At 37.4% G+C, this 25,874-nt stretch overlaps 1 protein-coding gene across 1 annotated transcript in view; it reads right to left on the bottom strand.

Moving 5' to 3' along the window:
* Positions 1-2,085: 2,085 nt before the first annotated feature.
* rxfp2l (relaxin family peptide receptor 2, like) overlaps positions 2,086-25,874 on the bottom strand; it is a 32,172-nt gene continuing 8,383 nt past the window's right edge. Inside the window, 16 exon segments of the mRNA XM_043238349.1 lie at positions 2,086-3,008; positions 3,895-4,107; positions 4,749-5,159; positions 10,028-10,257; positions 11,722-11,793; positions 13,013-13,084; positions 13,359-13,430; positions 14,577-14,648; positions 15,888-15,959; positions 16,769-16,781; positions 16,784-16,842; positions 17,014-17,085; positions 17,389-17,460; positions 18,050-18,121; positions 19,900-19,971; positions 20,173-20,278. Of these exon segments, the coding sequence (XP_043094284.1) occupies positions 2,869-3,008; positions 3,895-4,107; positions 4,749-5,159; positions 10,028-10,257; positions 11,722-11,793; positions 13,013-13,084; positions 13,359-13,430; positions 14,577-14,648; positions 15,888-15,959; positions 16,769-16,781; positions 16,784-16,842; positions 17,014-17,085; positions 17,389-17,460; positions 18,050-18,121; positions 19,900-19,971; positions 20,173-20,278 (1,820 nt within the window). The 3' untranslated portion in view covers positions 2,086-2,868.

Genomic DNA, 25,874 nt, shown 5'->3' on the forward strand with positions numbered 1-25,874 from the left:
CAGGCCAGACCAGGCCAGGACCAGAGACCAGACCAGGCCAGACCAGACCAGGCCAGGCCAGGCCAGGCCAGGCCAGGCCAGACCAGACCAGACCAGGCCAGGCCAGGCCAGGCCAGGCCAGGCCAGGCCAGGCCAGGACCAGGCCAGGCCAGGCCAGACCAGACCAGGCCAGGCCAGACCAGGGACCAGACCAGGCCAGGCCAGGCCAGGCCAGGCCAGACCAGGCCAGGCCAGGCCAGACCAGGCCCAGGCCAGGCCAGGCCAGGCCAGACCAGGCCAGGGGCCAGGCCAGGCCAGGCCAGGCCAGGCCCGGAGCCAGGCCCAGGCCAGACCAGGCCAGGCCGGGCCAGGCCAGACCAGGCCAGGCCAGGAGCCAGGACCCGAGCCAGGCCAGACCGGACCCAGACCAGGCCAGGCCAGGCCAGGGCCAGACCAGAGCCAGGCCCAGGCCAGGCCAGGCCAGGCCAGCCAGACCAGGCCAGGCCAGACCAGGCCAGACCAGGCCAGGCCAGACCAGGCCAGACCAGGCCAGGCCAGCCAGACCAGGCCAGACCAGACCAGGCCCAGAGCCAGGCCACCAGGCCAGGCCAGGCCAGGCCAGGCCCCAGGCCAGGCCAGGCCAGACCGGGCCCAGACCAGACCAGACCAGGCCAGAGCCAGACCCAGACCAGGCCAGGCCAGACCAGGCCAGGCCAGGCCCCGGGCCAGACCAGGCCAGGCCAGACCGGGCCAGACCAGGCCAGGCCAGGCCAGACCAGGCCAGACCAGGCCAGACCAGACCAGACCAGACCAGACCAGACCAGACCAGACCAGACCAGACCAGACCAGACCAGACCAGACCAGAGACCAGGCCAGACCAGGCCAGACCAGAGCCAGACCAGACCAGACCAGACCAGACCAGACCAGACCAGACCAGACCAGACCAGACCAGACCAGACCAGACCAGACCAGACCAGACCAGACCAGACCAGACCAGACCAGACCAGACCAGACCAGACCAGACCAGACCAGACCAGACCAGACCAGACCAGACCAGACCAGACCAGACCAGACCAGACCAATGGATAACATAACAATAATGTAACATCCTGTGGATCACCTGCCTGGAATGGGTTTCCTGTTCCTTCAAGTAGCTTGGTTTAAAGCTATTCACAGGCCAGCGGTCTCTTAAAAACTAATTAATTTTCTTGGTCTTTTGTGCTTCCTCCTCTGTGTTATCTCCAGCTACAGATTACAGCATAACGCATAGAAAGAATATAGATTCACTTGACTCCCTCTGAAAAATTCCCTGTAGCACTTGATGTGGCAGGTTGCATAAATGCATTCTGCAAGTGTTATTCGCAGGGTCACAGATGAGGTTGGTTTTTGATTAATGTGATGTTTTCACTCACTCTTGCTCTCTTTCTTGCTCTTGCACCCACTCCTCTCCTCTCTTCGGTCTTGATTGTGTCTCATCTGTTGTATCGATTAGATAAATAGATTGTCTGATAGCTTGGCTGGCTCGGTTGATAGAAAAAGATCATTGAGGCTACATTTCAGGCCTGTTAAAAAGGATTTCTTGTAACATTCTGTTTGTTATGTCAGAATGTACCTGAATTGATTTTTGTATCTGGATCAAATGTAGCATTAGCTGTTACTGTTACAACATTATAAGCAGTAAAATGAGTCATTATACAGATGCATTATTCAAAGTAGCCTTTTCTGCTGTTTTAAGGGCCCATTGAAAATAATAGCTGTGACAATCCAACCCTGATTAATCACACATACTTATAATTTTCAAATAATACTGAATAAATTGATTTAAACTTTGCAGAACAGCATTGAAGAACCAGAAGAACAACCCTTGAGTCTAAACAAAGTCTAATCCCAAACCTTCATCAAGCTCAGTAGACAGATGAAGGTCCTGGGATGCTGTTTAGGACTGTGCAGTCCAAGGAGATCAATAATGATGCCTTCATTTAGTAAAGCTGCTCTCTGGTAATGAAGTCTATCCTTAATCTTTCCTAAAAGCTGATTTAGTGGTAAGGTATATATGTCAGAGCAAAGGAACCTAAGATAGTGCTGCCAAATCAGTGCAATGAAATGTAATGAAATAATTATAATTTATTCATTGCAATTATTTGGATGTTACATTCATTTTACATATTGTAGACAACTGACAAATTACAGCAGACAAACGAAAGCCGTGAGTTCCATAAATAATAGACTCATACAATAACTTCATGTAATCTTAATAACAGCAATCTGGAACAAATTAGTACTGTGATGCCAACATGAACACCGTAATGAACTGTATTTCTTTGTATTTTTTTTTGTTCACGAATGAAGTGCTGCGATTGGTTTTAATGTGAAATCTTTTTTTGTGTATCTTCCTCTCCGCCATTCAGTTTTTGGTCATTTCTCTCCTGACTGTATGCAACTGGCCCTTTGTTTTCCATACACATCCGCACAAGAACACAAAAACGCAATTAAATCAGTCGGAAGGGTTCCAATCCTCAGCCCACCGGGCTCCCTTCCGAACCCGTTTCCTCTATGCTTTCTCTGACAGCCACAGAGTTTGGCTTACCCTGCATGTACACGCTCTAGGTCTATATGGCAGTTGAAGTGTCTTTGATTTGCATGTATCTCGTTTATTTGTTTTTAATATAAGGCTTGGTTTTACATTTTAATTGCATAAGCGTATATTGTTTATGATGGTCCGCTGGTTAATGTTGCCGTGTGTGCTCTCGTTACTCTTATACGCCTTACCGGCTTGTGCTAAGGATGAGAGCATCTTGCGAGTGTGGTCGTTATCCTGTCGTCTTTCAACCTTTTATTCCGCGTGGAATATAAATCTCAGAGCATGTGCATAGTGTGTGTATGTGTGTGTCAGTTAGTCTGCTGGCAGCGATATTTTAAACACTGTTTGAGTCTCTGCTGAAAGGCGCTGGTTGTGATAGTGTACAGGATGGGGTTCAGGGCGCTGTTTATAGGAAGGATAAAAATCACCACCCACAGAATGAGGGTACCTGCGGGAGAAAGAGAAAAAAGAAATTGCAGATTAAACCGTATTGTCCGAGGGAAGAACTGCAAAGCCATTCGAGCTGATAAGTGTTCATGGGTGATCATGGAGGTTGAATGTCTAATCCTTCCTGCGCCCAGAGCTTTGGCTCCACAGCCATCTACTAATCAAAATGCACCCCTCGGCTCAGACTGGCTACTTGCAGAACTCACAACTGTCAACAAATTTTTACAATGGAATAAACAGTATGTGGATTCGGGCTTAAAATTCAGAATGAAGGAAAACTAAAAAATTGGATCATTGATAGTCATTAAAGTCATCCGTTTAACAATCAATACCCATTCATCAAATCTAATGTGGATATTAAAAAAGATAAATACATTTGACATTGTGCAAATTTGATTGCTTTTAAATAAATAAATAGACCTAGCTGGAATAAAGCTTGTTACTTAAAATGCGCATTATTGTACTCACCCCTGAAAATTCATAGTGTACTTACTCTGATATTCAATATTAAAGTTTCATATTTAATTTGCGTGGAGGTTTGGGTGTTTTGTTGTCAGTCCATGCGCTGACTTTCACAAAGCAAAAAATAATATTTAGTTGAAGATCAGAGAATGTAAAGCTCTGAAAAATCCTTCTTTATCCAGCAAACATGCGCAAGAGCAAACCAGGAATTGCATTAACTGGAAAGCAGGCTAGGATTTGCAAAACACGGGTCTTATTTCACCATGGTATAATATTAATGAGCCGCCTCATTAAGATCATTAGCTAATGTGCAGCCGAACTGCGGTCACGGCAATTATGAGTTAAGTGACACACTTATAATATCCTGTCAGTGTGTTCTTTCACACATATTAGCTTGTAATGTATGATCGCAGGTGTTTGCTTACCAGCGATCTGTACTCTTAGTAGTGATAGTATCTTTAGGAGGAAGATGGGAATCCAGCACATGGCATCAGTAAACACAATGAAGAAAAACCTCTTTGCGATAGTGACTTCTCTGTCATATATTGTTTGACGAGCTGTCTTTGCTGTCTTCTGGACTGAGTAGAACATACTGGAGTAGGAGAATACAATCATCACGAAAGCCAGAAGATTCAGACCTGACAGAAACACACACATAATTCTTTAGTGCTGAACTAAATAAGAAATAACAAATGTGAATTTGAGGCATTTAGGAATTTATGCATTAGCCTCATATTACTGTTGTATTTTTTTCTATTGTCTTTTTTTTGCATGACAGTATTTGCTTGATATATATATAGGAAAATAGACTTGTGTTTTATTAAGTTTTTATTAAGTTTATTAAGAAATTAAGTTTTCTTACTCCATTAAAAAATAAATAAATGACTATGGGGAAATTAAAAATACTTAGTCTAATTCAATTTAATTTATTATGTAGACAAATCCTAATATTTTATACAGTTTTTTCCAAAGAGATTTTTCGTGTCTTAAGGCTGTTTAGATACTTTTGTTGAACTAAAAAATATATTGATTATAGACCTTTTTTGGTTAAGTTTTTTAGTGAGGTTGCACCCAGGCAGGATCTTTCGAGTTTACTTTATTAAAAAAGAGCATTGCTAAATCTCTGGGCAAATGTAGTAAAGTTATTAGACAGCTCTGAAAAAGCCCAATTCAAAGCAGAGTCGCCTCTAGAGAATGACACAAACACACATTCTGGCTCATTCAGGTTTCAAACGCACACAGTACTAAATTTATACACTCCGATGCACTCTGCCCTCACCGAGAAAAATAGCTGTAGAATAGCATCTGGCACCAGGTTTCTCAGTCTGGTCTGAGTGAAGAGGGAAGCATACTCCGTTTCGCCCATAAAAATTCCCGAATGTCTGTTTATCCCAGAAGGGAATAACGGCAATGATAAATCCTAGCAACCAGATGAAGGTCAGTGAGCACAGGGTCTGTTTTCGCCCGGCGCGGTAATGCTGGAACGGGAAGACGATGCACAGGTACTTCTCTAGTGTCATATAGGTCAACATCATGACGGATACCTCTGTGGATAGCATGGCCAGAGAGCCAATCAACTGGCAAGACATACTCTCCATCCATATCTGAGCATGCCGGTTGTACTCGCCACAATACTTGATGTCAAAGGCGCCGATGAAAAGCAGATACACGCCCATGAGACAGTCTGCACCTGTTAAAGAGATAAACAAATACATCTTAAACCCATTAACCTGTCCATTCATCCATTGGTAGGGTCCTTTGATTTGAAAACGTGGATGGAATAACAGAATTCAGCAGTTCAGTTTAACTTGAAGAAACTGTGACTAAAATATTAATATATTAAAACATTTTAAGGAATAATCACACAAATAATAATAATACACTGCATTTAATTAAATAAGTTTAAGTAAATCAATCATTTAAAGATGCGCTTGATTATTAAAATGTACTTCAGTTACACCTGATCAAATACAAATTTTCATTCTTTTGCTTGGGTTGAACACATAATTTTTTGCTTAGATTGTCATCCGTGGTAACTAGAAACTACACAAGCTTCAGCCTTTAAAAAAGACCTGAGATGAATGAACACCTGAGAAGAGATGATGCCAACTCTTAGAAAGCATACAAAACTACCAAATTTTGCTTGAAGTTTTGATCACAACATATACTCATTACTGTTAAATCTTCACTGTCTGTTTAATTACATGACATTAACTTACTGCTTCTGCCACAGGGACATCAATCATTAAGCTATTACTAAATCTAATGTAGAAATGTAGTTCAGTCATGAAACTCTAGATGGTGAAGGCTGAAAGGTTGTTAACATAACTGCAGATATTCAAGAGAGTTAAATAAGTTTGTTTCTGTACTTAAATCGATTTTTCTTGCATCTATACTTTACATCACTATTTATTTTTCAGATTTTTACTTTTACTCCTTGCATTTTTACACAAAAATTCGCAACTTATACTTCTTACATTTTCAAAACAGGCTCGTCGGTGGATCACCATTCCATGACAAATCTATAAAAAATGATGAATCTGTTAACTTTGCCTGGCAACGTGGCTTGGCTCGCGCGCGCTGCGCGTGACCGCGTCTCCGCCAAAAAATGTTCTCTCGGCTTTTAACAGATTCAACGCAAAAAAAAAAAAAAACTCGAGAATGGAATGGATCAGAGAGACAGCTGTTCAGGACTTCAAGTGCAGGTTAGTTTTATCTGTAAATAGGTTGCAGTTCGTGTTTGTTTACTTAGTTAAAAATTAATCAGCTAGCAACTCTTAGCAATAGCAGCTGATTAACAATACTGTAAACCAAACTAAATTGTTATCTTCACCCAAAATAATGTACGATAAAAGGGCATTATTGTCTACTGTAAAGTTACAATAGTAAAATATCAGACAAATGTTACAAAACATCGTTTTATAATATGTTTAGATGGAGCTAGGGCAAATAACTTTACTAGTTAAACCATGGTAACAACAAATTTAACTATGGTTTTGCAATATTAATCTAATCATGTAATGTGTAGAAAAACTATGGTATTTTTTTTTTTATTTTACTTTAATAAACAATGGTTAATTTTAGCAATAGAAAAAATATGACACAGGGTGATACAATAACATGCACAGAATTTGGATTGTTTATTTAAAAATGCTGTCATGATGTAATTATTGTACTAATTTTGATAGTTTAAATCTAGACTATAGTAAAGTCATTATAATACAGTATGGCTGATGGGAAAAGTGACAGATACAAGAACATACAATGGGAGTCAATAGTGACCCAAAACCGCCTGCTTACAAACCTTTTTCAAAAAATCTTCCTTTGTGTTTGGCAGAACAAAGAAAATTAATACAGGTTTGGTGCTACTTAAGAGTGAATAAATGATGACAGAATTGTAATTTTTGATGAACTCTTTAAGTACACGTCAGAGCCCGTACTTATTTACTTTAACATGAGTAAAAGTGTATTCAGTAATTCTATTTTTACTGGAGTATTTTAATCTACTTTTACTTGAGTGAAGGATGTGTGTACTTTTTGGCAGTAGCAACTTCCTGTACCTGCTTGCAGCAGCAGCAATAACCTACAAGTAAAGCAATTACCAACAGCAGCGTCAAGCTGCATCTATTCCGCCAAAACCAAATATGTTAACCATGCTAAAATAGAGTTTTCGTGGCTGAAATGTAATTTGTAAGCTGCTCTGCAACAATTTGCATCAAACAAACAAATAAATAACAAACAAACAAATAAACTTGAACTGAATCGAATGTCTGAAATGCTTGAACAACAAAAAAAAAATTCTATATGAAAATTTTGTGAAAAAAATGAAAAAAGCAAATAAAAATCACTAAAATTGAAATGAAAAGTAAAATAAGTATGCACTAAGTCAAAATATTACTAAATATTATAAAAGTAAATAAATAATAATAAAATAATGTTGACCAATCTGTTTATATCAATAATCCATCAGTCAGTTCTTTTGCTTTGTGCTATATTTACATCTGCCAGAGTGTAGTCAGGCCGGTTCGTGATTCTTTTTATTTTTTTATTTTTATTTGCAGTTCTCTGAATTTGTGTGTCCCAGAAACCCTCTGAGCAGTTGATTCAGCTAATAATTAACAAGCACCAGATCACCCACACGCTTTCATTCACTGCACTCCCTCCAAATCATTTTCTATCCCGCGCAGATGTCTCTCTCCACTCCGGTTCTCATTCATCAAAATCAGGGCCTAAAAGGTGCGACGTTTCACACGCTTGCGAATGGGTTTTTGCAAGTAAGCAATGATAGTGCGTTATTTTAGGATCGGCTAAACCCCTCCCCCCTCCACCGCTGCTAAACACACTCTAGCCAGTGTCACCCAGTGGGAAACTCCAGAGCCGGAGAGCCAAAACTCTTACCTCTCTCTGCATGTCTCTCATCTGAGGAGGCGGCAGCTTTTGATAATTTAAGAGAGCGACGTGTCCTTTCAACTCTATGTGGATTAAAAAAAACTGCACCTCTCCAGCCATCTGTTCATCCATCCATCTCTTTTCAGGCCCCTGTCTGCTATCTCTCTCCATCACTGAGACACAGATTAGTCCTCAGACTCTGATCCCCAGCTGAACAGCTCTAGATATCGCAAGCTGATCCAACCTTTTCTAATAAAACTTTCCATTTCTGTCATTGAATGAAAGTGTGTGTGTGTGTGTGTGTGTGTGTGTGTGTGTGTGTGTGTGTGTCCAGGTATGAGTCGTGTTGTTGCAGTGTGCGTCATGTGTCAGCGAGGTCGTACATAAGTCAGCAAGCTCTCTGTGTGTGTGTCTCTAAAGATACCAACTGTTGTAATTATTTATCTGCCCAGTGGGCGGGAAAGAGTGTGTGTGTTTTGATGTTTATTAAAAGCCTGTGATACTGCATAGATGTATAATTTAGTGAGTTTCAGAGCAATGTGTTGATGTGTATAATTAGCTGAGTGTGTATAATGGCACGTGTGTGTGTGTGTGTGTTTGTGTGTGTAAATGCCGCAATTAGAGGGAACTATGACCCTTTAAGCCTGTTTGTCTGAGCCTGTGAACTTCCAAAATTAGACCCTGCATTCACACACTGTCATTTCAAAAAGCAAACAAACAAGTTTTTCATTAAAAACTGATTAATTGACCATATGTAGATTTTTATGTCAACACGAAATCAGATATGCCCATATTTTCTAGTCTTACTTGATTATACTTCAGTGTTATGCCAATATATATATATATAATTTCTTAAAAATTATAAAAGAAAACATCTTACTGACCACAAATATCAGAATAATAAAAATATATATATATTTATTTATTATTCTGATATTTGTGGTCAGTGTAAGATGTTTTCTTTTATAATTTAAGAAATTATGTAATCGCTTTTTGTTAACTAATAACAGCTGCTGTGGGGAAAAACAACTGTTGTCATTATCATTTGCATTGTTTTTGTAACTGAAGGTTTTTCCTTTAAGCTATCTTAAAGTATTTATTTAATTTTCTTTTTGTCAGGCTTTATCCTATCTACTGCCATAATTAAATCATGTAATTTCATTGTTTTAATTATTCTGGGGACTGTCACTGTTACAAAAAAAAAAGGATGCATTAAATTAATTAATGGACAGTAAAAACTTTTTACATTTTATATTCATCAAATAATCCTAAAAACATTAATAAAAGCATTTAATAATGTAAATAAATGTTTCTTAAACCGTAAATTAAAGTAAATCATATCAGTATATTGGCATGAATTCTGAAGGGTTTCACGTTGAAGACTTCTAGCTTTAGAAATAAATTATGAAATTGTAATAATATTTCACAATATTACTATATTTTTTTTTCAATCAAATCAATACAGTTTTGGTGGTTTCTTAAATATTACTATTGTGCAACAAATACAAATACATTTCAGTGTCTATTTGAAATACATTTCTTCAATGCGAAGTATGCTAAAATTCATTTACATATTTATGTACTTAATAACACACCATGTAATTGTACTTTTAGTATACTAATATGATATACTTAAAGTGTGCTAAATTAGAACAAGTAATTTTGCACTTAATGCACTTTAATTGTGCGGAAGTAGTGCTGAAGTCCATTTAACTATTGCAAGTATACTTCAGATAGACTTTAAATATTTAGCATTTAAAGACCAATATTATTCAAAGATCATACAATCCTAATCAAAAGTAACTAAATATATCACTTTTTTTACTAGGGTACTGGCTTTATTCTAGAAAATATTTCAAGAACCAATCAATTTCTGAAGGATAAAACATACTCTACATTTATTTTCTAGTTGAACATCTTGTTTTTGAAGTATTACAGAATTAAAACGAGCTGTTTTATTTTTACTTATCCATAATGTATTGTGGAGGTGTAGAAATGTCACCCTTTATTTGATGTAGTCATATAACTTCTTCGAGTTTGCAAGTTTTTGTTTCACTTTTTAATACATGAAATGAATTTTGACTGATTGATCATTTGAGCTTCACTGGGGTTGAATAGGAGCTGCATATTGGTTGCGTCACGCTCATGTTTGATGCATAATGGACTCACAGCAAAGGGATTTTATGGCCATCGTGTGATGTTGATTCTCTGAAGCAATACAGGAACGCAGGCAGATGACGAAGATGTTTCCGAAGCAAATGATGAAGGCGACGACCCAGACAAACACGCGTAGAATTATGTTTGCCAGCAGATTCTCGAAGGATGAGATTCCGTCTGTGTTTGGTTTGCAGCTCCGCACGTTGGGAGAATATCCACAGAATTCAAAACGCTTAAAATAACTGAAATGACATAAAAAGAGAAAAAGCCAAGTTGTTTTACACAATTGCATATGTGTGGTTCACTCAAAAATGAAAATTCTGCCATCATTTACTCATGTGTCTTGTCATTCCAAGCCTGTGTGATTTTTTTTTTTTTTTTTTTTTTTTTTTTTCTCTCCTCCCCAGTATAATAAATTGACTGAGGATTGGGGGTTGTGTCATGAAAAAGGTGAAATGTATGAAAAGAAATAATGAAATTCTAATGTTTTACAAAATGGAAATTTTAAGTAGTAAAATCACTCATTGAGCTCTTGTATACATATATGTAAGGATTAGTCTGATTCACAAACGTTAGAAGTTTGTAATAAAATGTGCTTGAACACATTTAAATTGACCTAATTCTTAAACCTGAACACTTAACACTTTACTTTAGAGTTGCCTGTCCCTCTGTCTTTCCCTCTGTCAGTACTTAAAATGTGTGCGTCACCACAGCACACCCAGACAGTTCTGTTTGTATTTACACGCCTCTTCAAGCTCATCAACTCGTTTATAAAATGTAGCGCTAACCCTCTGTTACTGTCGCAGCGTGCTACAGTGGGCCTGTCTCAGATCAAAAGTGAATTTTTAGCACGGCTGATATCTGCAAAATAACAATCCCGAAAAACCTCATCTCCACATCAAAGTGCGGACAGGTTCAGCGTGAGGTTCAGAGCTATAAAGACTTCAGTGCAGCATCTCTCCTCTGCGTGTGGCGGCTCTTTTGTTCAGGGCTGGTGAGGGAAGGGAACTGATTCCTCATAAAGAAATGATGGCATTCCATTTAAAATCTCTCTGAGAGCCTGCACTCTACTACTTTTTTTTTAAACTTCATTTTCATTTTCCCAGTGGAGAACACATCTGTTCTGGAGATATTACATTGGATTGAAAAAAGTTAAAGATAATTCTCACGCGGAACAATCTTGTCACCTGTGAAAAAAAGAGCTGTATTTACCGACGGGTTTGACTTTTCAAATGCAGTAATCATTCACCCTGCGACGGACCGCTACCATCCAGCGCACGTACAACAGTAATGACCTCTCTCTGTATCTCGCTCAGAGCGCTGGCTCAACCGAGGTTTTTGTTGTCTTTGTCTTGACTCATGAAAGACTATGAAGTACGATGAATGTGAGCACAAATGTGAAAGTCTGGAACATACTGATAACTCTCCATTGAGGGCACACATCGCATCAGCATATGAAAATATGAAATAGATTAGGGTAGACAATGAAAGATTACATTATAAATGTATGTATTATATATTATAAAATATATGGGTAGCTGACAAATAGCATGGTAACGCCTGGGCGAGCTCCACAACGCTGAGCTTTCTGAAGTTGATGTGGGAAAATTGGATTGTGGCCTATGGTGTGACAGCAAATATCTAGACAAAAAAATATTGTATGTATATATATATATATATGTCATTGTTAATTTTAGTATGCTTACATGTGAGTGAGGTTAGTTAGAGGTCGGAACATCCTGATGCTGATGTTGGGAATCTCTACCTCTTCCATACTCCTGCACACAGAATAAAAAGTTGCACATTTTACCCTCATCAGATTTTTTTTTAATTCATTTATTTATTTTTTATATATCAGAATAAAAGTACATTTTCAAAGCCAATAAAACAAAGAATGGTAGGCCAGTAAAGTCAACTGAATAATTACTGGCATAATGCCCAGGAAAATAATAGAAAAATAATAATGAATGCAGATAGGAACAAACAAAAAGACTGGTGAACACAGCAATCCTGTATTTGCCTACAGTCAAGATAATTAGCTTTTATGTGAAGTTTTACCGCCATGGGGTATTTATTTAAACCATATTAAAACACAAAGCGTGCCATTCATTTACATCAAATACTTAAAACACATAATAAACTTGACTGTCCTAAACTACAATAGAATTAAATATAGTGTAATTTCAGTATACAGCATAAAAGAATAAAAAACTGAGGAACTTTTTCTATAGCTTTTTCTGATAAATCCCTTGCTAAATTTTGGCCATGGTCAGCAGAACTCACTGGGGTTGACTGAACTTGGTTGTTGTGTCTAGAAAGTAATTAGAATAAATAAAAAGCAAATGACAACTTTTGCTTTTGTTTACTGTCCTGCTACTCAGATTTTCCAAGACATGACTCTTCCAAACTTTCAGAAGAGATCACATGTATATTACAGCTCTCTAATAGTCAACAATTGTTTGGTTCTATGTTTATTATCACCTAAGGATTTTAGGTGTCTCCTGGTCTTATAAGCACTAAACATGCCTGGGGCTTTAATTGGCTAAAAGAAATGAATTTCCAGAAACAGCATGATGTTGATCCAGGAATATGTCCTACTTCTGTAAATCACGTGATGCAGGTCTACAGAGCTCAAACAGCAGAAGTGTGAAGACAACACTGAGCTGCTTCACTCCAAGACAGCACCTGAATGCTTGTTAAACCTGCAAGCACAAAGTAACCTAACTTTTACCCATACCCTTAAATGGAAACCCTTCGTTTAAGATTAACATAATATGTTTGTAACCATAATTGACTGCTTAATCAGAGCCTGTACAAATTCTTCTCTGATTAACGGTCTGATCTTGATCACATGCTCAGACCAGTAGTATTGAAAGCGAAGGGCCTGTAAATAAGATGTGGATTATACATATACATTGTGCACACATGAATAAATACTAGATCTCCCCTAATACACAGCGTCAGTATAATAACTTAAGTGATATTGTGTCTACTCACAGTGACTGCAGATTGACCAGACTGTCAAATTGATCGTCGTATATGTTTGTCAGGGGATTGTTGGAAATATTTCTGAAACAAACACACAGAGACACACAAATAGTAAAATAGTTATCGATGAAGTCCACACGTTGCTTCTGTGATTTATAAGGCCTGTCACTTTGTCTGAAGAGGCTTTCAACCAATCAATGAATCATTGAGCAAATAAGCACAAATACAAAATGAAAACTGAAGTATGGCGCCACTGAGAGATCTCTATAAAAATATGGTTCAACATTTAAGCTTGGAACAAGAACCAATAAACAACACAATTTGCAACATAGAAAGTGCAGAATGTGGCTCTTACAGCTGTTTGAGGTTCTGGAGGTTCTGAAACAGAGATGGAGGCAGGTCTTTGATCTGGTTCATGGACACGTCTCTGTAAATCAAGTCAAAGCAAAGTTCAGCAGCTCTTTTTTTCCCCCAACTTGATCGTTCATGAAATAAATAAAACTAAAAAGAATATCTTCAAATAGAAGCTCTGTTCCAAGGTTTGTTTTTATCAGGCTGAGATTATGTGAGCAGATGTCTCTCTTTTTGTCTTATAAATTTCAAAAAAAGTTGTTAAAGGGGATTGTTCTACGGTGGACCAGCAGAGCACAACACATTGTACTAATTTCAATGTGTTGTGGCTTGTTTCTGTTCTGTTGACAATTATTTTCAATAAGCTGTGGCATGTTGTTTCCGTTCTGTTATGGCATATTTTGTTGTTGCTTGTTTCCTTTCTGTTGCAGCACGTTTTCAATGTATTGTGGCTTGTTTCAATTCTGTTGCCAGTTATTTTCAATGTGTTGTTGCTTGTTTCTGTCGTGTTGTGCTATTTTCGCTGTATTCCGGCTTGTTTGTGTGGTGTCAGTTTCATTGTGTCGATGGCTTGTTTCTGCTGTGTTGTGGAGATTTTCTTGTTTCATGCAGATTTGGATGTGTTGTGCATCTTATGCATATGTGCGATTATTTACCCAGACACTGTTTTAAACCTGTATGACTTTCTTTCTTTCGTGGCAGGAAAAGACTTTGCTAAAGAATGTTCACGCAACAATTTTCTATTTAACAAAAACACACGACCAGGAAAAATGGAAATGGGAGAAAAGATGCTTCACAAACAAAACACTATTTTCCAATTCTTCCAAAGCCATATGATTGCTTTGTAGAGCAAAACTCTAACTCTTGGCCTAGACCTTAGCTGTGAATATACACAAACTTCTGCCCTTTTCTGCTTTTTATTTATATACGCTTTTGATTACGGGAGACAGCGTGTAAACATTTTTCATCCCTTTTTTTCTGTTCAGGGAAAGAGAGAAAGAAATACGGGTTTGGAACGACACAAGTAAATTAGAAAAAGAGCCAGACTTTTCAGTTGAAGGTGAACTAATCCTTAAAAGGGGCATAAATACAATCTTCTTTCTCTCAGCACACACATTTTATATAAGCAATGAACCGAAAAAATTTTAGCAAAAAAAATGTAATCTAGGGAAAAATGAACGCGTCCGTTTGCTTGTGTGCATGTGTTTGTGTGTATACTCACAGGTCTATCAATCTTTGCATGTCTGCAAATGTTCCCTCCTCAATGGTGCTGATACGATTTCTCCTCAATGCTCTAAATCAGTGAAAGAAATATATATATAATAGAACTGCTTCAAACTTATACCCCAGTCCACCAAGGCGTTAAGTGCCGCAGAATGAAGTCATATACATCTATATGTAAATCAGCTCTGCCTCTTTGCTGGGTCTTAAGAGAGTCTGAAGATCACACTTTAGAACTATCAATCTGGTTCATGCTTCCAAGACCTATCACAAACATTTTCCGCAATGCTTGAGTACACAAGGACACAACGACAGTCCCAGATAAGGTCTGAAAAGCACTGGACGTTTCAAAAGACATGAAATATTTACATATTTGAAGAAACCTGGCTGTGTTGATAACTAAGACAGCTTTAAATTGAGAAGCAGAGTGACTGAACTGGATCAGATATTACAACCAAAACACACAGTCACTTTAGTCAATGTAAACCTCAGTAACATACCGTACGAGTTAAAGAGCGAATTCAGCCTCTCAGATTAAATGAACTTCAGTGAAATGTATATTTTCGTCTATTATATGAGCACTTCTGGGCTTGTGGCAAACATTATTTTATTTGTCAACTAATAAAAGTAATTTATGGCATAATTTCTGAATCATCATATATCTCAGATTATGTGAAATCTATTTTCTGTGGAGGAAATGAAATTATTCTGACGAACACATTTTTTGATATAGGACATACAGCTCACATTCTGATTGCACATTGTTTTCAGTCATTATCATAATTTTCTAGATTTTCATAGTTTAAGATTAAACTCCTGTACCTGGGTTAAAACGGACAAATCTATAATTAAAAGTAAATTAAAAAACATGAGAAAATAAATAAATATTCAAAACTTCTGGTACATAAAAGTGGCTGTAGTTGAAGATGTGGTCGTGACGCTGCAGGCTCGGTCCCTCAGGACAGACTGTCCTTCAAATGTCACAGACGGATCAAATCAAAGGCCTTACACCACTGCACCAGATACTCGTGATGCATATCAACATGTACATCTAAAACATGAGTAATTATTGTAATTTATTCACTTCCGATGGCTTTAATCTACTCGGGTCTTAAATTATTCAGTTCAACCTAAATCTGCATTTATTTGTAAGTGTTTCCAGCCGAGCTGAGAGACTCAGAAGAAGCCGTGGATGAGTCCCACTTCTGTCCCCTTCGCCACACTCAGCTGTGACAAATAAACAGTCTATTATATAAATACCCTGGAGTTTACTTTGCATGTTAATGTGTATGTATGGTTCGTAGATACTCACAAGACAGTAAGAGAGGAGCAGTTCTTAAAACTAGACGCCCAGAGAGATGAAATTCTATTCCCCTCCATTTCCCTGCAGAAACAAACACCTTCAGTTGATCAACGGAATGTGCAGAGTGGGTGATGTAAATGCATTATTCTTTATTAAATATAAAGATTTTTGTTTAGAAAAAAAAAACAAAAGTGGACCCTGAATGTATTTGTACACTTAGTGGGGTCATACTATAAGGAATTAAATTTTCACTCATTACCACACAAAAACTCTCAGAACTCAAAACTTACTTTCCAGTGGAAGAAATGAATACAATTTACTGAAACAAAGCTGCATGGAAGGCTTGTACTTCCAAAATTAACTGACCCACTTACTGGCCACATTTTACCGTCAACAAAGTATGAAAGTCGCAAAGCCCGAAAGCCAGATAGAAATATTTCTAACCACAGAGGAATCAGTGATAAGAGTAACATGTACTGTAAGCATGCCTTTCAAACCCTCTACTAATGCAGTCAGCGAGTCTACAAACAAATTACGCTGATTCAATTCTCAGAACTTGCTTCAATTTTCTTAGCAGATATATAAAGTCAATCCATTCAAGTTCACATAGAGACCTGAGCAGAGTAACCAGATGTATTCAATAACTACCATGTTCCACAACCTGAAAGTGACCTGTTCTCTTGATTGATATCTACATTAACACTGCATATATTGTCAGGAACATATTTCTGTAAAAAAAATTGGCTTCATAAAATGTATTTTGACATTTTTTTTAAATAAATGCCACTTGCTTTAATATTTTATATCTAATTTAAATTATTAAGTCTTTTTTATGTGTTCTGATACTTCATAGACCCACTGTTTTAAGATATCAAGACAAGTATACTCACAGCCAGTTGAGACGGGCATCTCAAGGCAAATCGATGTTTTAGGAAATTGTTCAACAGAGTTATTTAATAAAGACCTGCAGGATACATAAATATACATACTCACTTTTAAGCAATACAATACAATCAACACAGAAATCACTTTACAATAAATAACAAACAGGCAATACTATGAACAATAGCTTCTCGAATATTGAACTGAATCGTTTTGAACTGTCTGTCAGTGTAAATTAGCAGATCATCCTTACAGGAAAAATAATGATTTCAGGCCTTCAAAAGACTTCTGACGCAGGGATGATATTCTGTTTTCATCCAGAATCCTACACATACAAATAGACATCCGATAATAGAAATTAAACATTATAATATATTCAGAAAAGTAACCCTGAGACCTCAAAGGGCAGAGATTCATTTGAATGATTCTGCAAAGTCATTCTCACAGAGAATGAACACAATCCATCAATTTTGCCTGATTGAAAAAAAAAAAAACAAGAAAACGGTGCAAAAGAGAGGAAAAGCACCTAAGGAACAAACGTAGAATGTGACAAAAAAAAGAGAGAGAGAAATTGAATTACACCAATCATCCTATTTTATTCTCTATGTGAGTGTGTTTTTATACTTACAGCCACTCCAGACTGCTGAGGTCACTAAATATTCCTGCTTTCAGAGATGCAATTCTGTTCTGACTCAAAAAACTGCAAAAAACGTGAGAGAGACAGAATGAGAAAGAGATAGAGAAGCCCACATCAATGGAGGTCTGATGTATAAATGGCTTTTGTTAAATCATTACAAAGACCATCTACTGCATGACCATCACTGTTGTTCCTCCTTCCTCCAATGTCTCTTCCCTCATGCTAGATGTCTGATTAGTCTAAGTGTAATGTTGATTAGTTACGTATGTATTGAAGCACGTCTCCGAAAGTAAGAGCCCAGGTATAAATAAAAGCATACAAACACACAACAGCGTTAGCATGCATTCAGATTCATTCTTTGATCATGGATCTGTTCTGCCTGAATCAAGCCTAATCCACCATCCTCATTGTTACATCCTTCTTTCCCTTCTTTTTCTTTTACATGGATGAATGTGTGGATGATGAAAGCCTCAGGCTGACTGATAGGAAGAAACAAATAGGATGCTGAAAATTACGTAGTCAGTGATGTACAGTTACACGATGATTTAAACAGAAGCTCAGGGAAGGATCAATGTCACGTTATAGATGATGCGTCACTGATATAATTGCACACAGTCTCACACCCGGTTCCATTCATTTACACATTACTCACAGTTTACGCAAAGAGATCAGTCCTGAAAATGCCCTCTTGGAGATCATTTCTATACTGTTACTTTCCAGATGTCTGCAGAGAGAGAGAGGGGGAGAAAATATTCACTGTAGTTTGAGGTGTCGCTGTAGATGCGCACTATATTTTTCACCTCATTAAAAAAGTTTTACCCCTAAAGAAATGAATAGTCAATCGCAGCATCCCGCGGTCAAATACTGTAGCTTAAAATTGTTTGAATAATGTATCATTTGTTGCCATGTGCATGGAAACCAGTTCCAACAGTGTGCAGGTTTCAGGGTTTCTTCTCACATAATAAAATAGTTTCTGCTTATATCAGTATTCACTTTGTTTATTTAATTGCAATAATTGTTATAATGTTCAGTCAGCTAGTAATTTTTTACAAAATTACCTCTTTGGTTTTAGTGTGTTTTCAATGCTCTTCTTTTCTTTGATCACATTTGTATTCATCAGAGACCTTATTTGAGTTTATCAGTTTATCAGACACTTTATTTTTTATGTAAACTTAAATAGCACAACTGTGTTTAACAGTTTCTTGAGCACTAAATCAGCAAATTAGAACAATTTGAAAAAAAAGATCCACTTCTTAAAATTCAGATATGCCATCAATTACATATTAAAATATATTCAAATAGATTTTTGTCTATTAAATCCAAACTTTTTGAACTGTACGTATCAGTACACCTATAAACCCTTTATTTATAATCAAACAATTCTCTTATCATAGCATATCAGATATAAAATAAAACCATGCTAACAATCAGTGAACTAACAAACCTGGTATGTAGATCAAATGCAAAACAACTGTGGTCACAAAAATATCCAAACCTTTTAAAGAGAAATGTTGTTTGTTTGTTTGTTTGTAACCTACTGTGAGCATATGATGGCTACCTTTATAATGATGTTTTCTATGCAATGTCTGTGATTTTTTTTATGATTAATTGATGAGATGGCTTGTAAGGGCTTCTCTCTGTCTTTCTTCATCTGTCTAAGGGTAAATGTTGCCTAGCTAGATTGAGAGCTACACAGCTGAACTTTGATGGGCAATAAAAAATGTCATCCTGTCTGAACTCTACAAAGGAAGTTGAGCTTTAAAACCTCCACTGCACTTAGTGACAAATAAAGAAGAGATTTTTTTGTCAGCAGAAAGAAAAGATGTAGAGGGAAAAAAAATTCTAATTATGTCCATTCATGGAGCTCTGACACACACAAACATAATCATGCACATAAGAAGTGTCTGAAATTATTTTATTTCCATATCTGACAATGGCAAGTGCATTTTGCATTTCCCCCTTTTATCACTGATGTAAGCCAATGCACCATTTGTAGCTTAATAAATACAATATACAAACTATAAATATCATGATTTAATTTTTATTATATATTTTATTATATATATATTTTTTGTTTGATTCTGCCATCATCTGCCTGCAAATTCTGATGCAGATTCCAACTTGGGCATATAGATATATAGAATTTATCTCGTTAACTCATTTTGACCAAGAAATCTCTTCAATTAAAACTGTGTGTGAGAGAGAGACTATTAATCTTACAGTTTCCACTACAATCTTGCAGTTCTAATCCAACTGGTCAGTTCCTTAGTTGAAGTGTTGTTTGGAACTCTTAAGTAAACACATAAATACATATTCTAAAACCTCTCTGTTTGGCATTTTAGAGAAAATGAAAAACTAATCATTGCACAGCTAATCATTATTTATAAATCATGGCTTGAGCTCAAGGCAAGGAGACTCAGAAATTTAAATAGCTTAGAAGAGATAACAGAGAGGAGGATTAGGGGAGGAGAAGATGAGATGAAAGGATGAAGTGTCACTCACAGTCTCTCCAGGTGTCTGTAGCGGATGAACAGATCACGAGAGAGAGATTCAATCCTGTTACTGTTCAGCTCTCTGGGGGCAGCATGGGAGGGAAAAAGAAGCTATTATATTTGGAAAACAAATAGTTATATAAAAAAAGGTTGCTGGTCGTAGCGGGATCCACGGTTCAGCCAGTCAGTACCTAAATCCCTTTTGAAACCAGTAAACTTGACATGTCAGTCTTGATTTTATATATAATTGAAGAGAAAGACTCTTGCTCTCTGTTATACTTACAGTGCAGTTACATTAGATGATACAACAGGTACATGAAGGAGGTTTTTGCCATTACAATTCACTTTCCGTCCCTCACAATGACACACATCTGGATAGACATCTAACACTGAAAACAGACAGAAACAGGCCATTAAAAATCCCACAGGAATATTGCTCGTTGAAAATAAATGCTGAATGGTACTATTTGCCAAGCAAGAATTTCCATATAAGTAATGAATATGGTTGGCTAGGCAATTTCATTTAATTTTAGATAAGTAGGGTAATGTGTAATTGTAAAGATACTAATTGTATAATTAGAATTCATTGACAGTGTGTGTGTGTGTGTGTATTTATCTGTTATTATGACACAGGCTATAATGTTTAATCTACAAGCTCTCTGTGATACTGAGTATTGACATTATACCTCAGAAATCATTTGATAAAGACAGAATGCTTGAAAGAGGCAGATACAGATTGTCTTATGTCGTTTTAAAAAGATAAACTCCTGCCATTAACATGACAAAACACGCTTTTGTCCTAAACCCTCTCAGACACCTTTTGTCTTTCCCATTAGTGTATAAAATCTATCCCTCAAGTCTTTTTATGCCTTGCGCAATCCATTTAAAAACAGCAGGGCATCACAACCATGACCATCTGAAAGCTTTTGTTTCCTAGTTAAATGTTTCATGCTGGCACCAGTTAAATTGCATAAACAATGTGTATTGATGTTAAGCCGGAATCAGAGACTGAAAATAAAACAGAGGATGATTTAAATTTTAATCTCAGTTTACTGTGGAAAGTGTCCTGTCATATCCCTAAGCTCTTTCACGTTCCTCAGTTTAATGCATTAATACATTATACTGCTTCAGTAGTATTCTTCTTCAATTCATAAAGTAAAAAGTGCATCACACTCATTTGAACTTTTTTATTCTTGTTAAAGAAATAGTCCACCCAAAAATGAAATTTACCCCGTATTTTACTTACCCCGAAGCCATCCTAGGTGTATATGACTTTCTTCTTGCACAGTCTGGATTTTTTGAAAAATGTATCCTGGCTTGGTAACGTGGTGGATTAAAATGTGTGGTAGTTTTCATTTTTGGGTGGACTTTTCCTATAAACGGTCACATTTTGATTATTCTGTATTAAAAAAAACACATTAACTATTTTTAAGCTTTTAAAAAGATAGAAATTATTTCAAACACAAAAAATATTTTCAGTGTGTCAAATGAAAGAAACTCAAAAATCTATTGAATATGATTCTTCATTTAAAGCATATATTACAAAAACAGCTATAGTTGGTCTGTCCATTATGGCTTATAGAGTTTTGACAGAAAAGGTAGTTTCGGCTCTTTCAGCCCACTCAACACATTTGAGACATCCATAGCTTAATCCCCCAGCGAGACTGAAACAATCATTTTTCAACACATTCAGACTCTTGAGACAGCTGTGTCTGTCTCACCTTACCTCGACAGTCAGGAAAAGCATTATTTCCTGTGGGGGGTTAATTTAGCACTGTCAAGTGTCTGTTTGGCACTGAAAAAAGCATAAGTTACCACATTCCAAAGGATAAACTAAGAAATCATGACCTGATACAAGATGCGAAAGCAATGTCCAGTTCACAAATTAAGCATTCTATTTTAATGAATCTGTTGGATAGATTCACATTTAATGATTCATCAGTGATTTTAATTGATCTGAATGCTGAACCCAGTTGATACAATTCAACAAGTTATTGCAGCAGTGCAACACACCCCACATTATCTCTATCTGAGTCATTAACCTCACAAAATGATATAGTTCACCCGATGTGCTTACAGACATTTATTCATTCAGTCGTATTCATACCTTACAGATAACATTGGCATAAAACAAATTTGTTACATGTGTTTTAAACTTGGCCTAACACTTTAACAAACTCTTACTGTTTTCCACCTTAACGAGTGTCCCCACTGCTCTGCCCGCGCGCTGAGGGAGGAAAATACCTGTTAGTGCAGCTTTACAGGGAAATGAGCAAGTAAGAAACTTGAGTAACTACTCTAATATTACACTCTCTGACCATCCAATCAAAGGACAAGCAAATGCTGACATTATCGTAAACCTGAAAGATGGCTCTGAGGCTGCCAACTCGATCAATCTGATTGGTTAATCCAACATTTTCACTGCTGTTGATTTTAAGATACAGAAGCTTGCTAAGGCCTTAGGCAGATTTCTTGATCCTGGCAACACGATTGTTAAAATATGATTGGATAAAGCTCTATTATAAACATACACTACAACAAAGAGAATAGATTATTGGAGATCATTTAATACACATTCATGGAAAAATAAAGTAAAACTAAGTCAAAGATTCTGATTTAGGCCAGCAGAGAAGGCTTTGCTGGCCCTGACGGCCCTCAATAAAAACCTCCTGTACATTCATGAGTTTTTGTAAATATCCATAATGTACTAAACACAATACTGCACATGGAAGGAGTCCCGACGGACGACTTAAGACACCAGCTTTACGTGATTAGTGATGAGTGTGGGGAAATAACAAAACAAAACGCCAGTAGAAGCACAAACCAAAGATGCTTCTACATTTCCCAGAGGACTGCGCACAACGCAAACGTCCTACTACATCTACCTGGAAAGTTCTGGTTACCACAGTCCACAGAAGTGGAAGGATTCTCTATAAGAGGCCTTTATTCAGCCCAGAGGCATATGAGTGGTGTTTTATTACATTTGTGCCTGTTTTATTTAATGTCTTTTGGACTGTTAAAAGGAAAAAACGTCCACTACAATAACAGTAATGACAGCAGTCCTTATAAACGAGTACTTGCACAATGTACAAAGTCTTGAATAAACTTTTGAATGTACTTATTGTAAGCAGACATTTTAACTTGTCCTCCACTGCTTCAAATCTACCGTCATTATTCCAGTGAAAGGTTCCTGAATGAATATCCCCCCCACTTCTATTGCTATGAACTGCTTAGAGTGGCAGGTCAGGGCATATATCAAAGCCTCCATTCCAGCTCTTCTGAACCCTCACTAGAATGCCTATAACCACTCAATCGAGAATGCCGTAACAACCCCTATCCTCACACTCAGTCACCTGGAAAATAAAGACCCCTACATCACGATGCACTGACTTCAATTCAGCTTTCAATACAATCTTACCTCAGATCCTAATCAACAAGGGTTGTGGCTAAAAGTTATAGAGATCTGACTGGAATGAAATTAATTTTCTACCAATTTGATTGTGTTTTATTAATGCCTACACCTACACCTACCCCAACCCTAAACCTTTCCCTTACAATAATAAAAAATTATTGATATAATTGATAATAATGAATTATTGCTGTACAGTGTGACAAATATTTTGCTGTATTGATGTCTGCATGCCCAATAGCACCATACACATCCCTTCCAGCCTTAACTATGCTTCATGGAGCTTGTTCAGAGAGTGTTGTTTTGACAGACTCACTCTCTGGTCTATAGAAGTTGTGTTAATAGTGAGCCTTGTAACAGGTGGTAAATAGTGGCCAGTACATCACTGTGACTCACTTTCCACCCTCTGGAAAGACCCCATTTACTTGTCAGACCCGAGGCTAAGGAACATCAATGTGAGCATTTTCTTTCCACTGGCAGGCAGAATTCATCGACTCTAGATGTCATGCCTGCACAGATTCCATATATTGCACATACATTGCATCATTTATACCACAAACCATTTAATAATTAATAATCTACCACAAAGATCTTCCTCACTCATAGAATTGTGACACTTACTGTACTTATTTGCTCTGTCATCATTACAGGATGTAAAACCTCACTGACTTGTATGGATGAAAACAGTTCTTTTAAATGTGCTTTGATACAACCTGTGTTGTTAAAAGCGCTGTATAAATAAAAATGATTGATTGATTGATTGATTGATTGATTGATTGATTAAATATATGTTTAAATGTTTTGTTCGCCATGGACGATCAGTTTAAACAGTCTATTTGGTTTTAAGCATGCACTATCGTCTATTGGAAATCAATCTACATGTAGAACACATGAGACAAGCAGAGATATAGAGTGTTTTTAATGAAGGCTGCACCACAGAACTTGGGTCTCTTTATTGCCATCTGTGGTTTCAACGTAAAATTACAAAGGAATTTTTTTCAGTCAGTTATGCTGCAGAAAACTTCAAAATACAAATCATTCTAGAAAAAGGATGCAACAAAAAATAAATAAACCTGCCCCTTTCTTTTAAGATCATTAGGTCTGTACACTTAAAATTAGCTGTACCAACATGATCAACCTCTACAGAACTCTGCCTTGTTTCCACTAAGGTTTTACAGTACAGTGTCGTGAGCAATATCAACCAACTTCTCAGCCCACAGCGGATAGTTTTTTTCAGAAAGCAGCAGCAGTCTATTGCTTGTCATTAAGCCCAAAGCTCTGGAGAGATATGCATAACAACCCTGCTAAGTGCTGCATAACATCTGCAGTCAGAAAAAACATCTCTAACGGGTCAAATCTGCTCTCTGAAAAGTTCAAAGAAAAATAGCATTAAACTGCAAATGTTAAATGTAATTGAAATTAAATTATGTGAATTAAAATTGTATTTGACACAGGGTCCTTGCAGGGGAACTGCCATATTTAGGATTTCACTTTTATTGAAGATGTGTCAAACTCAACTGCCAAGTTTAGCTCCAACATGCCTGCCTGAAATTATCTGGCACTTTTGATTAGCAGACTTGATTAGCTGGATCAGGTGTGTTTAATTACAGTTGGAGGTAAACTCTGCTACATGTGTTCTCCAAAATTAAATTAGTTGTGTGTGTTGTCTTTAAGAGCCCTGCTGGTGTCTTCCGTGATAGGTGATGGTAGAGGGCAGGCACCAAGCTAATAATACGTATATTTCCCCTGGAAATAGACGTCATCTCAATCACCCTTTCTTATTGATCTCTAGAAAGCTTTCTTCTAGTATTTCTCTCACTCCTAGCACTGCTGGGTAATAATGTCCAAATGATCTGAATTTGAGTTCATGCCACTAACAGTCTATTAACACTGCACCAGCCGGAAGTAACTGGTGGAAACCAAATGCTTTGCTAATTTCACACAGCTTAGGTGGGCCAAGAACCTTTCAGTTAAATGGTTTCACTTGGTCAACAGAAAGAAAGATTGAGTTTTAAGGGAAAAATGTTTGCTGGAATGTTTTGATTCTCATCCACAAAACACAAAAGCTAAAATCAGTATGTATGACCTTCCTAGTGATTTCGTTTAGCCCAATCTGTTTGCAGTCTGTTGAGAGAGCGTGTCCGATCATCAGACTCAACAAAAGCTATCCGCAGGCAAAACTTCTGCTTTGCTCCTACAATAAAACCACCTGAACCTGGCTCTTGTACCCTCGGGCTCTGTCCTTTTCCATATGCTACACTGCAGTAACACCTCTTGCATTAACAGTGGATACTAAAGATGAGTTTGTTTTTTTGCAGAAAACTGTGGCAGGTTTTCACTAAATCCAGGTCATCACTTTTGGCCTCTGCTCTCACCCAAGTGGCTTGCTTTGGTGTGCATTTTAAGCCTGGCCTATAATCACATATGCACAGAAAGAAAAGACCTATGCATTTTAATTACACAGTTACAGGGACAATTAAACATTTTGCTTAATTGAAGCCAGGCTTCTTTAACATTAACTCTAGTTGACATTAATATTGGAGTTCTTTTACTCTCTCTGCAGTTTATTGTAGCCA

This window comes from Puntigrus tetrazona, chromosome 5 (genome assembly GCF_018831695.1).
Source record: "Puntigrus tetrazona isolate hp1 chromosome 5, ASM1883169v1, whole genome shotgun sequence".
Taxonomy (NCBI): domain Eukaryota; kingdom Metazoa; phylum Chordata; class Actinopteri; order Cypriniformes; family Cyprinidae; genus Puntigrus; species Puntigrus tetrazona.